This window comes from Cyanistes caeruleus, chromosome 3 (genome assembly GCF_971803275.1).
Source record: "Cyanistes caeruleus chromosome 3, bCyaCae1.hap1.1, whole genome shotgun sequence".
Classification (NCBI taxonomy): Eukaryota; Metazoa; Chordata; class Aves; order Passeriformes; family Paridae; genus Cyanistes; species Cyanistes caeruleus.
In genome coordinates, this window is record NC_141703.1 from 62823267 (window position 1) to 62837012 (window position 13746).

Consider the following 13746-nt stretch of genomic DNA (forward strand, 5'->3'; position numbering starts at 1 on the left):
CATGTTATTTCAGGAGAATTATTTATGGGAAAATAGCTAAGGAAACAGGGTTATTACTAAGGACTTGGGAATGGAGGAAGAGGAAGAGAACTGGAGACTATAAATTAAAGAAAGAATGAGAGTGAAGGGAAAAAAGCCCTACAGCAAGTCACGGGATCTGGTTCTGCTCTTGCTTCACACCAGTTAGCAATCACTGACCTAAAAACTTCTACACAGCTTCAGAGTCTGTTTTGTAATTGTACATAGCAGGTCTGAGTGAGAAATAAAATAGTTTGGGGAAAAAAAGTTTGTGAAATACATGTAGATTCCAGGACAGATCCCCAGATGAGGGTAAATGACACAAACCTCAAAAGAGTTCAGAAGAGCTGATGTGATTTGGGATCTTGGGGGCAGTTTGGGTGTGTTTCATTTTTTGCTGTTACGAATAATAGATAATTATATAAACTGTTACTAAACTTGTTTCAGTATTTTGTGCATGGCTTACTATTTTTTTTAAATATGCTGTACTTGTTTAGCTCAAGTCAATACAGAAATACTCATCCTATTGTCTCCATTCGACGGATTTATGCTGCTGCAAAATGAACCCAAATCTCAGCTTGGTGTTTAAGTGCTTCAAAATAAATCACTGAATTGCAGCCCTGGTATCTTTCTCCTTTGTCTGACTGTGCAGTGAATTCTCTAAGTCAGCAAAGTGGCTTTTTCAGCCTGACACCCTTCCTTGTCTTCCGGGCAGGGCAGAGAAAAGAACGCTTTTGAGGGGAAATGTTGAAAGCTACAGCTACGTATACGTCCATCTGTTTTTGGATGTTTTGGAAACCTTCTGTAAATTGCTTTATAAATTGTTCAAATGAACACTGAATGGGAAACTGCAAGAAAAGTGGTTCAGCCGTAGACTAATGATGAAGGATTATGAATTGTCACTTAGCCTGAGAGACTGACATTTTCATCCAAACTGTCCATTCTGTTCAAATGTTTGGCTGAATCACTTCCCCAGGATTTCTTTTGGTGATTTGAATCTCTTGTTGGCTGAATTATTGGTGCTTCCTGTAGCATTTCAGACAAATGAGATTGTACTAAGGGGGAAAAAAGAGCTTCCACCATTCCAGTGGAGAATTTTTTGGCTCTGCAAACTTGTCTTTTCTCACTTCAGAGACTCTCCAAGTAACAGAACATATAACACAGACTTTTAATGCGCACATTGTTTCCAGCCTTCCTTCTAATGGCGATGCTGTAAATTGAACTAACCGTTTGGTCATGTTTTAATAATTAACACTTAACACAAAAGAGTCTTTTTGGTATCCTGTCATTCATTGAAGTTTCATAGGTGATTTAAAAAGTCTGTTTTGTCAATCTGCTCTGTAGTTGTGAGGAAAGAGATTCTAAATTAAACCTAATGGGCCTTTTTAATTTTTTTAAAGGGCCTTAGACCTGATTTAATTTGTGGCTGTAATACCATGGTGTGATGTGTGCGATTTTACTGCCTCTCCATAGTAATGGCTCTGCTACAGTTGCAGTTCCCGTTGCAGCTGGAGGCGAAGCTTTGCCTTAGGTCACATTCCTGGTGCTGGAGGCACGGGCCCTGCTGCTGGAGGGATATCTGCCTGGTGTTGGGCCAGTGACACCTCCCACACCCCCCTCATTTTAATGGGAAACAGGTTGATTTTCCAGACATTTGGGTCTAAGGAAGAGGTTCATCAAGGTGTGATGGGATTCACTGGCTAGGAATTGCACTTCCTGTGATATATTCTGGACATACTGAACAGATGGGTACCAGTGCAAACTTGGGGTGCTTGCCTAGTGCTTTCTTGCAGAAGGTATGATTTTGGATAGCAAAGAGATTCATACTCTGAAATGGTTCAACAGGTCTAAAGATATGTTCACATCACTGCATGTCAGACACATACCTGATGTACCTGGAATTAAGAGGCTCTCCTGAGCTCCATGTCCATAGTCAGCTGAGAGAAATCATGCTCAAGCACTTATTCATGCTCTGGAAAGAGAGAGAATTTACAGTAAAAAGAGGGAGACTCCCTTCCCAGCATAAACACCTGGCATGGGAGCTGTGAATACACTCCTTCCCTTGCTTCTGTGATTGAACAGAAGTGCTCTTTGCTCCATGAGTGAGATACGTTTTTATGAGACATAAACACTTTGTGTGGCATCTGAAATGGCTTTCCATTGCCAGCTTCTGTGTCCCTTTCTTCTTTCTGTATTCTCACTGCAGAGCTGAAAGAGATTCTTTGGGGTAGGCAGGTTTATGCTCCACTGTCAAGTGCTATGCAAAGAGAGATACCTGGGCTACTTTTGGACAGAGCACTGGGGTACTGCAGGGTGCCAGTGATGGGGAAATATGCCTGTGCAAGGCTCTGTGCTTCAGGTAAGTTATGGTGGTAGCCAAGCCCGTTGCCCTGAAAAGAGCCCAGGACTCTCAGCAAAGTGCAGCTTGTGGCCCAGATGAAATAGGTGATTTCACAAAACAGGAGATAAAATGAAATCCTGTCTGGAGAATGGTGTGGTGCTCACTGGTGTACTACCAGAGAAATAACAGCTCACAAAGACTTAACCCAGAAGAAAACTATTGTCAGGGTCCACACCCACAATATGAACCTAAATTGCCAAATAACCCGCTCTCCTTATGAAATAAATGCATAACCACAATGCTGCAATGGAACGGAAAAACAATTTTGCCCAGAGAATAGTGTTTCTAAAGACACACAGGGCAAAACTCAGAGCCCACCACACCCAAAGGTCAGGACAACAGAGAGAAATGAAAAGCCAAAAACATAATGCAACCTGGTAAAAAAAAAAATCTCAACACATACACACACATTACTCCCCTCCTTCCTGCCCTTCCTCACTTCTTTATTTTCTCATCCTAAGCAGATTTCCAGATAGCTGCTAAGCTGTATGGAATTTGTGAAGAGAAATCCAGATACTGGGCATGTACAGCACCTCTGCTTGTTGAAACAAGTCTCAAATCCTTAGTAATTAGCTCAGCATCGAGCATGTAGCCAGTTCTCAGGGTACAGAGCACTCTGGAGGAGCAGACCCTCATGCCTTGTTCAGCTGGAACTTTAGCGGAATGGTCAGCTCTCAGGTAGTTCTTTTGTATCACTTCTTGCCATTCACCCATTCCTGCCAACATTTCCTCTTGCAATTAGAGAACACATAGTTTAAATGCAAGTTTCTTATTTTTTTTCTAGCTAGCCAAGATTTTTCTTAATCCAAGATTATGTTACTGCTGGTTTTAGAATGTAACCAGACAGAATTTACTTGATGATTGGCATTTTTAGAAGTGCTCTCAATTGGCCTGCCAATTCTGCGTATGTTAATATGGACAATGAAATTCTTATCAGCTTTGGAAGCTTCAGCAATATATCATACAAAAAATCCCATCTTTTTTGTTCACAACTTCTTCTCTTCTCTTCTCTTCTCTTCTCTTCTCTTCTCTTCTCTTCTCTTCTCTTCTCTTCTCTTCTCTTCTCTTCTCTTCTCTTCTCTTCTCTTCTCTTCTCTTCTCTTCTCTTCTCTTCTCTTCTCTTCTCTTCTCTTCTCTTCTCTTCTCTTCTCTTCTCTTCTCTTCTCTTCTCTTCTCTTCTCTTCTCTTCTCTTCTCTTCTCTTCTCTTCTCTTCTCTTCTCTTCTCTTCTCTTCTCTTCTCTTCTCTTCTCTTTCTCTTCTCTTCTCTTTCTCTTCTCTTTCTCTTCTCCTTTTCTTCTCCTTTTCTTCTCCTTTTCTTCTTATTCTGAAACAACCTTACACCATTTTCCTTCTCCCTAGTTTTTCCTAGCCAGTTATGAGGCTAGAGTGGGTGAGTTAAAATGCCACTATACATCAGTTCCACATACCACCACACCTACTCAATTGCCCCTGTAGTATCACAGTATTAGGGCTTTTATGCTTTTTAATTAGGAAGTTCTTATAAAATTTGAGCAGTTGTTTGGTTATGTTTTTAATATGAGCTTTGTCAAGAGGTTGAACTCTGTGTAGAGGTAGCCAACATAAACAGATGGGGCCATTTGGGTTATTTCACTAGGGGCCATTGATGGAGATGGTTTGTAAGCAATGATGACCCTGAGATAAGCACAGTCAACATTCCCTTGGGAGGTGCTGACATGTGGGCAAATGTGGTGGAGGAATATTGCTTATTGTCATGTACCAGGAGGAACCAGGTGCTGGAGATCTTGTTTGTGATACACTAAACACAGCCTTTCCAAGGTAAGTTTGGTTATGAGGAGAGGTCACCTGATGCACAACTGACTGACAACTCTCCTCAAAACCAAAGCATTGGTCCTCCTTCCTAGCAAAGAGTGTCATCTTCCAGGGTAACAGCACAGTTGTAATAATGAATTAGGCTCCAAAGTCTCATTCTCCCTGCTGGCTAATGTCCTAGCACTGCAATTCCTGGGTAGCAAAAATCATGAGTCAGCTCCTTCTCCCTTCCCAGCAACTTGCTTGAGCCCAGTCAGGTCATGTTTTCAAATATTTCTCTGCAAACAGGAGGGATGGAAACTTCTCCTGCAGGAATGAAAGTTGAGGTTTGTGTTCAGTATCTTCGTTCCAAGCTGGGACTTGAATACCAGCTTTACATTTGTGAGACGCTGGATGAATCAGGAGAGCTGGTAGCAACAGAGAGTGTTTTTATGTTTTTTGGGTTTTTTAGTGTGTGTGGGGATAGAGTCCTATTTACACCCCAGGACTGAATGCTTGTGGGTTTGAAATTCCACCTCTGCTTTTGAAGTTCTTTCTACTCTGAAATCTATTTTGAAAATAAAAATAAGAAAATATAAAGTGTTTTTAAATGGCACAGCACAATGAACAGACGGTTAAAACCTGTCCATGACTTTTTAGCATAATTCACTAAGTGTAAAAGTGGGAAGTCAGTTTTCTTGAGCAACTGTTGGATGCTCCCCTCTCTTACACCAAAACGTTACACTGAGTGGAGAGAAAAAAAAGGAAAAATACTTCAGATGCAGACAGCAAGATGGTTTGGGCTAGCAAGAAGTGTGGCCATATGTCTGCTCAGAGGCAGGTGAAGTTAGATTTTGTGGCACAAATGAAGCGGCCTTGTTTGCAATATTTGATCAGGAGTGTCCAGAGCTAGTTCAGGTGTCTGTATGAGCAGAAAGAGAAAGGAAGGACGAGTGTAGGAAGTCTGAAATGTGACATTTTCATTCCTTGGCTGGGCAGCCTGCAAACTGCTGCTCCCTGAATATTCCTGTCTTTGACTCTTTAATGGAGAGGTGGTTGTACAGGTTCTTTTTCATGTAACTTTTAACCCAGAGAAAAGAGGGAGCAAGACTTCATGTGAACCAGCTCATCTTAGGCTGAATGAATAATGTAAGAGCACCATTGAGCCTGAAACATGTGGCATTGTTTACTTGTGTCACAGTAAATGATTCATGTGGAAAAGCTGCATTTGAACAAATGAGATTGATGAGATTTTTACAGGCTATTTTTGTGTAATTTAAAACAGTGCCTATACTTGATGGTAAAAAAGAAAGGGGAAGATGACACAGCTAGTGCTCTCAACTTTTCTCATTCCTGATTCAGTCTTTGGCCATTCCCTGTCTCTGCTCCAGAAAGCCAAGGGTTCAGATGAAGATTGGAAAGAGAAAAACCGAAGACTTTGATCTTGATCACAGCGACAGATCCAGAGATATCTGAGTTTACTCTTCAGCATTAAACCTTGGGCTCTTAGACCAGGAAAGTTGTGTGGTGGTAGGTACAGAGACACCTGAGCTGGCTGAACGTGTGCTGGGGGAGGAAGGGAAGTGCACAGATGAAATTTAGACACGTTTGGGCCCAAACAAACCAGGCTGCAGCGCTGGCACTTACTGTCTCCTGTGCAGTGTCCAGGTTACTGAGATAAATTCCCTCTGGACCTCATCCTCTTAATGTGTATGTGTTTTGCTGTATACAAGGGTCTCTACAATCTCTCCACTCAAGTTCTTCATACCCTCTAGATATGTCTTTAAGGTTATTTAAACCTCAAAGTTCAGTTTTCACAGTTATTTAAAGCAAAGGATAGGTTATAGATAAGGGTCTTTCATATCTCGGGAAAAATTTATAGGTGATAAATGTGGCAGTTCTTTAGGCATCTGTTAATATTTTATAGGGGATGTGGGAAATAACAGCAGTCAAAAAGGCAAGAAAGAAACTTATAATGGATGACTTCAACCAGAGAGCCATTTGGTGCTGATGTCTCGCAGCCAGTAACAAATTTTCTTAGTTGTTTCTATAAATAATAATAATGTTTTCTTTGCAAAATAAGAAATCCTGTATCCAGTATAAGAGAACCTGACAGTGGACTTAAGTATGCTGAATGAGAAAGTGTTAGTTACAAAACCCAATAAGTACAGTTGCTGAGGTACCAGAGATCATAGTCAATTTAGATTTATTTTATACCAATGAAATGAGGCATTGACCAAAGTCTGCCCATTTGAAACTTTAATAGTGACAGCTTTCCAAAGCTTACAGCATTTGCTGGTATAACTGACTGAGCATATGCATTTTAAGTGGAAAGGCACTGAGAAAAATCAGGAATTATTCAAGAAGATCATGCTAGCTTTTCCAAACCCCATGATTTCATCAACAAAAAAATGGTTATGTAGAAGACCACCTGCAAAAAAATTCTCTAGTAAAACAAAGAAAGAATGAAACATTAAAAAATATATAAAGAACAGAAAAAGGGTCTGATCCCAATGGAGTTAAAAAAGACAAGCTGTTTTTTTAAACCTGTAAAAAGGCAAAATAGTTTTCTGCCTGTTGATACCCATGATAAAATCATGAATGCCAGTACAAAAAAGGGAGGAAAGGTGGACAAATGTTTTTTCTGTGCCCATCTGAAATGCTGGGTTGTGGGATAGGAATGTTGTTAGCTGTAGCCAAGAGAGATATGCCACAGACACATAGATTTATTACTTGTGGAGACGATGATGATGATGACAATGATTAATTTCTAGCATAAGTGTGAGAATGAGTGACTTTTGAAGTTCTGCTACACAGTTACTGTCATACTGTAGATGAACAGACTAGAGAGCAGTAAATGTTCACCAAATGCTGTGGTTAAAATGTTCCAGTTTGAAAAAATTGGTCACTGTTCATAAGGCCCATCAGCTGTGATTTCAGTTTCACTATGCTTTTTTGGTTTTGCTTTATTGGTCTGTGAGAAGTTGGCAGGGAGAAGAAAGGAGTTGACTGCAGCCCCTGGCTCCCATGGTTGACTTTAACCTCCTGAATGGACAACATGGCAGGGCACAGGCAATCCAACAAGTTTCTGAAGACTGGCAAGAACTATTTCCTGACACTGCAGATTCATGAGCCAATTAGGTAAGGTGTGTTGTCGGACCTGCTACTCATTAGCTAACGGGAGGAGATAGCGAAGATAGATTTATACTGCTCACACAGATGCGCATAGAATAATAGGCAGAAGACAGAAATTGCAACAAATGAAGTTCTGATGGATATCAGGAAAAATTTTCCTCAGAAAGGTGGCAAAATATTGGCACAGGTTTTTCTGGAGAGGTTTTGATGTCTCTGTTCTTGGAGGTGTTCAAAGCCTGACTGTAGTGAGCAACCTAACCCAGCTGGACCTGTTTTGAGCAGGTTTGGCTTCATGACCTTCAGCAATCTAATCTAAATTATTCCAAGTCAGGGGTTAAACTGATGGTTTTGTTTTTTAAACCTGAAAAACCTACAGAAAGATACAAACTGAATGAAGGAATAATTTTAAAATAGGATATATTATAGCAGTGGAAAGGAACAATGCCATTAACTGTGATTTCTTAAACCTGTAATATCCCACTAGCCTACTTACTATGTTCTCTCTGTAGTGAAGGTAATCAAACACAGGACTAAAATATTGGATGAGACAGCAAACACACTGCTGCTTGAAGTCTTTCAAAATTGGCAAAACCATCCCTCATGTTGCTGTTGGCAGGAAAATAAACCATAGAAACAAAGAATCATTTAGGCTGGAAAAGACTTTTAAGATCATCAGCGGCCGTTAATGTAACACTGCTAACCTTAACATCGTTAAGCCTTGTCCCCAAGTGCCATATCTATACTCATCTTTTCAGTACCTCCAGGGATGGTGACTATCCCTTCTCTGAGGAGCCTGTGCCAATGTCTGACAACCCTTTAGGTGAATTTTTTCCTAATATCCAATCCAAACCTTCACTTGTGCAATATGAGACTTTCCTCTTGTGTCATCACTATTTACTTGGGGGAAGAGACTGACCCTGACCTGTCTCTATCCTTCTTTCAGGCAGTTGTAGAGAGTGATGAGGTCCCCTCTGAGCCTCCTTTTCTCCAGGCTAAACAACCCCAGCTCCCTCAACCCCTCCTCATAGGAAATACATTCCAAACTGTTCTACATTGCCCTTCTCTGGACAGACTCCAGACAGCACTTCAATGTCCTTCCTGAATTGAGGGGCCAAGAACTCGACCAAGATTCAAGGTGTGGCCTCACCAGTGATGAGCATAGAGGGACAATCCCTGCCCTGCTCCTGCTGGCCATGCCATTGCTGACACAGGCCAGGATGCCATTTGCCTTCTTGCCCACCTGGGCACAGCTGGCTCATGTTCAGCCGCTAAGGACCAGCACACCCAGATTGTTTTCTGCCGGGCATCTTCCAGCCACTCTGCCCCCAGCCTGTAGCACTGCCTGGGGTTGTTGTGACCCAAGTGCAGGACCCAGCACTCAGCCTTGTTGAACCTCATCCAATTGGCCTCAGCCCACTGATGAACAATCTGGTTTTGGTTTCACTGTGTCTGTGTTCAGTACATCCGTACCTGGGCTTCCTCTTTCATTCCCCCTGTTCACCCCCTGCTCTTATGACCATTGCAGGAAATAGACTGTATAGCACTCAAAATGCTGAATTTGACACTTTGCATATTTACCTATTTTGCTAAAAAAAGCTGCAATCCAGCATGGTAGTATGAGATGCATTGCTGTCAACCCTCCACAAACCATCTGAAGAGAAAGTTGAATAAAAGGTTCTTATTAAACATATTAGTCATAACCTTGTAGGTGTGGTTGCTTTCTTACTATCCAGAGGGTCTATGCTTTTACACTACTGTGATGGGGCCCGTTTGACCTCTTTTCTAGGCAGGGAAGTCAAAGTAACCTAGCTGACCTTAAATACAAATTTATATGGCATTTGGGGTACCTACGTACTTGAATTAGTAACACATGTATGTTAAACTAATGACTTTGGATTTTAAGTGGCACACTAAATATGGGGTCATAATTACCTAGGAACATGGGAGAAAATTCAGGCACCCTGGAATCTTCGTGAGATGTCATTCAAGGAATTTGAAGTCAAGCTCTGAGCATGGTGACAGGTCTCCTGGTTTGAAGAGGCAAACATTTATGTCCTGCCAAAAGTACCCAAGGCTTTCTGAGTAGATGGATGTTTTAAGTGTACTGTTGGCTCTCCAGACCTTGCTGTCATTGAAATTTCCTTGTTTCAACTTCAGATTCATAAAGCCACACAGCAAACTAACCCATAGCACTGATGTTTTTCTGGACTCCTGGGTTACTTGATAGTAGCTTACATGGTGGTTTTCTAGTCATATCAGTCAGATATGTTTGAGTAAAAACACTCCCTTAGATTTAAAATAAAAAATAATCGCCTATCTTTTCTCAGGAGAAACAGGACTGTGGACAGAAATCATTAGCATATATGGCAAAACCCAGCAGGTCAAGCTTTGTTATTTATCAAACTGTATTAGCTAAAGAAACTTTCTTTGGTGAGGATTTTCTTACATTATGAAACTGAACCAGACTGAATTTGTGGTTTAGGTGCAAAGTGTCTGAGGCCCATTAAGTACATTGCAACCACTTCAGATAGTCAAAACCTTCTGGTTTTTGTTGATCAGTCTGCCTTTGATATAGAAATAAATGCAAAACTGATTTGGAGTTGTCTCTCCATTTCATAAGAACCCAAAGCTTAAGAGAATATTTGTATCAGTATAGATCTGCTCAAACTCAGGGGTCTGAAAAAATTAGCCAAAACATTTTCTGAGAAGACCTATTCCTTGTCTCTTAGATTTCCAGTATTTTGAGCTTTTTATCCACTTGTTCAAGAAAATAACCTTAACCATGCAAGAATGTAAGACCTTATATTTTTTCCTAAGGCCTGTGACTTGTATGCTTGCTATATTATACTGCCATGGTTTCTCAAGGAGCAACATAATAGTTTCCAGCAGAGAAAGTCTAACTTAGCTGAAATTGGGAATTGGGAAAACTAAGCTGTACATCATTTCTCTGAATGAGATGAATGTGTTCTGAATGCCTTCTTAAGCTTCCTTGAAAATCTTATGGACAGCTCAGATCAATATGATTTAAAGTGCAGTCAGGGCAGATGAAGAGTGTGTGTTACCTTCCATGTCAATGACCAGCTGGAGAGCATGGAGCTCTGCCTGGGAATAGATGAAGTGCCAACTCAGAGCTTATGGGCCAGGATTAAAAGGAGGGCAGAGGTCACATTGTAGTAGGGGTCTTCTACAGGCCACCTGACCAGGAAAACTAAGTGGATGAGTCCCTCTAAAGACAGATATGAGCAGCCTCACTTTTACAGGTCCTGGTCTTTGTGGGAGACTTCAACCACCCCTTCAACCACTTTTGGAGGGACAATACATCAGGGCATAAGCAATCCAGGAGGCTTCTGGAATGCATTGATAATAGCTTCTTTTCCAAGTGATAGAGGAGCCAACAAGGAAAGGTGCTATACTGAAACTTTGTTCTTACCAATAAGAGGGGCTGGTGGGGAATGGGATGTTCAAGGACAACTTTGGGTGCAGTGACCATGAAATGGTGGAATCCAAGATCATTAGGGCAGCAAGGAGAGTGAACAGCATCATTACTCTGGGCTTTGGGAGAGTAGACTTAGGCCTCTTTAGGGAACAACTTGGAAGATTACCATGGAATCCCTTGGAGGGAACTGGGACCCAAGAATGCTGGTTGATACTCAAGGACCACCTCCTCCAAGGTCAGGAGAGATGCATCCCATCAAGGAATAGGTAAAAAAAAAACACCAGGAGGTCTGCATGGATGAACAAGAAGCTCCTGGACAAACTCATGCAAAAAAAAGAAAGCCTAGAGAGAGTGAAAGGAAGGATGTGCAGCCTGGGGGAATACAGATAAATTGTCTGAGCAGGCAAAGATCATGTTAAGAAAACTAAAGCCCTGACATAATTGGATCAAGGAAGAGAAACTGATGTCACCTACCTGAACTTGTACAAAGAAACAGACACTGTCCTGTATGAGATCCTTGTCTCTAAATTGGAGAAACACAGATTTAATGGATGGACCACCCAGTGGATAAGGAGTTGTCTGCTTCTTCATACTTAAAGAATTGCAGTCAGTGGCTTGACGTCTAAGCAGAGAGCAGTGACAAGTGGCATTCCTCAGGGATCAGTATTGGGAATGGCTTTAAACAGAAAAACAGTAGGTTTAAATTAGGTATCAGGAGGAAATTCTTCTCTATGAAGATGATGAGGTATTGAAACAGGTTTCCTGGGTGAATGGTAGGTCCCCCATCCCCTAAGTGTTTGAGGCCCTGAGCAACATGGTCTAATGAAAGGTGTCCTTGCTTATGGGAGAGGGGTTGGAACTAGATGATCTTTAAGGTCTCTTCCCATCCAAACCATCCTATGATCCTCTGAGTCTGTGATAAAGCTAAAGATTTGCATTTGCATGATCCAAAATGGAAAAATGAGCCATAGGTCATAAGCTCAAGGTCTTAATACATGAGATTTTTTAGTTTGATAAGAAAGATTGTGACATTTTCAGAAGAACTAGGCAAAAGTGAGATTGAATGGATGGAGAATCAATGGTTGTTCAACAACAAAAGAACACAGAGATTTTGGTTACTGCATCTTTCTCGAGCTGATGGTTTAATTCCTGCATTTCACAACAATTGCTTGAAGTGCTAGTGAAAGAGTGGCATTTTTAGAACACTAATTCCCACCTGCCTGGGTTTTTTCACTGAACTTTGCTGACAAATGTTTGCAATGAACTTTAGGAGCAATTTTATGTGAAACATTACACTGAAATATCTTGAAAAAAACCCAAAGGATTGACTCGTTTTCTCTCTTACTCCTTTTCATTGCCTCTTGTTTCTCTTCATGTTTAGATGTGTGGCCACTGGATAATTTTCAAAGGCTCCTGGGCTCTGACCTTTGGCTCAGACTCCCACTGATGATGGAGGGCTCAAAGGAAGAATACCAACATCTTTGTCTTCTCACAGAGAGTGAGATTCAGCAAATGGAAGAGGAACACGATATTTCTGGAGTTTGTCAATAAACCTCTAGGTGAAACAAAAGAATTATGTTTGCACTGCAGGTCAGATCTGCTGAGAAATGCCCTCAAACATCAGTACAATGGAGAAATGTATTCAAGAACATTTCATCCTTGTGAAAATATTACCCTGTTACAACAGCCAAGGTCACTGAGACCCAGAGTGATATTCTGGTCACAAAAGTTAAAGATGCCTGGCGGCTACCATAATTAAATTATTAGTGTTAGGAGAATAGGGAAAGCAGTTTTCCCACAAATATTTATTTGAATTTAAAAGTGACTTTAGACATGACTTTGGTCAGAAATCCTCTGTGTTCTGGTTGTTGTTTTTTTCTCCTCGAAAACATTCAGACACTGAAGCTGGATGGGAGCACCCAGGCCATCCCAGTTTCCACAGCCTTCAGCTTCAGCCCAGCTGAAGAACAAAAGCAATAATCTCAGGTCTGCATCGAACACAGTGAGCCTTTTGGATGTTTGCAACTATCAATTTGCATCTCATGAACAAAATCCAGGCAATTATCTAGGTTAGTTAACAGAAAGATAAGAAATGTTCAATTCCCACCAGGGCACATCTGTAGGCAAACCACCAACATAAAGGAATATTAACATTAAGATAAACTACCTTGATAATCATTAGCTACTTGTTTTCATCTTTAAAATCTTTAAAAATCTTTAAATTTTGTATTGCCTGCCCATTTGGAAATATTCATTTGTTTGATCTAATTTCTGCTTTTTGGATTTTGGTTGATTTTCTTTTTTTTTTTCCCTCCTGAAATGCTGAAGAAGCAATTTCATAGGCAAGTACACACAATATCCAAAAACCTACTATCTCAAGGCCTCAGCACAAAGTGGAAAATACGTCTTGGACTACTCTTTTTTTTTTTGTGGTTCGAATTACATGAAAATGTACAACACTGAGTACGAGGGAAATCATGAGTTTACCACAAAACACTGTGCACACACTTGTGTAAAACTGAAGTACAAGAGGTGGTAAAATGATAGGTATAGTATAGCATATACTACAATGCTGTGCTTTGGAAAACCATGCTAGGTGTTTAACAGTTTTCAATTGTTGTTTACAATGCAGCTAAACAAAAGTAAAAAAACCCCAAAACCCAAATAAACCAACAATAAATGGCAAAAACCCTCCAGCTGTGTCTCATGTGGTATTTTAACACACACTATGTAAAGAAAATTCAGCATCTTGAAGTAAATTTAACCTGCAGCTAGCTGAGGGATTAAACATGACTATTCTCAACTTGAATGACCCTTTCCCCTAAGTCAAGCTGCCCATTTAGCGCCCTTAATAAATACAGGGATAATTTAAACCATGTGGCCGCAAATTGAAAACATGGGCTTTTGAACTATGTATTTTCTTTCTCATGTTGGAACTCCTCCCTAGAGATAGACTCAAGTCCCATGATCTTGTAAAAGACAAAT

At 40.7% G+C, this 13746-nt stretch overlaps 1 protein-coding gene across 4 annotated transcripts in view; it reads left to right on the top strand.

The window, feature by feature from the left end:
- The window catches only part of LOC111926408 (uncharacterized), a 118797-nt gene extending 105340 nt beyond the window's left edge, over window positions 1-13457 (top strand). For 2 of the 4 annotated variants that reach the window (XR_015284654.1, XR_015284653.1), the window contains exons 4-6: window positions 5582-5720; window positions 7175-7331; window positions 12143-13457. Coding sequence is in view for 1 of the 4 variants with exons in the window: in XM_086881355.1 (XP_086737481.1) it covers window positions 12143-12312 (170 nt within the window). In the remaining 3 variants the exon portion in view is untranslated. Of the gene's footprint in view, window positions 1-5581; window positions 5721-7171; window positions 7332-12142 lie in introns of all 4 variants that reach the window. The other 2 variants (XR_015284655.1, XM_086881355.1) reach the window with 2 other exon arrangements.
- Window positions 13458-13746: the final 289 nt, after the last annotated feature.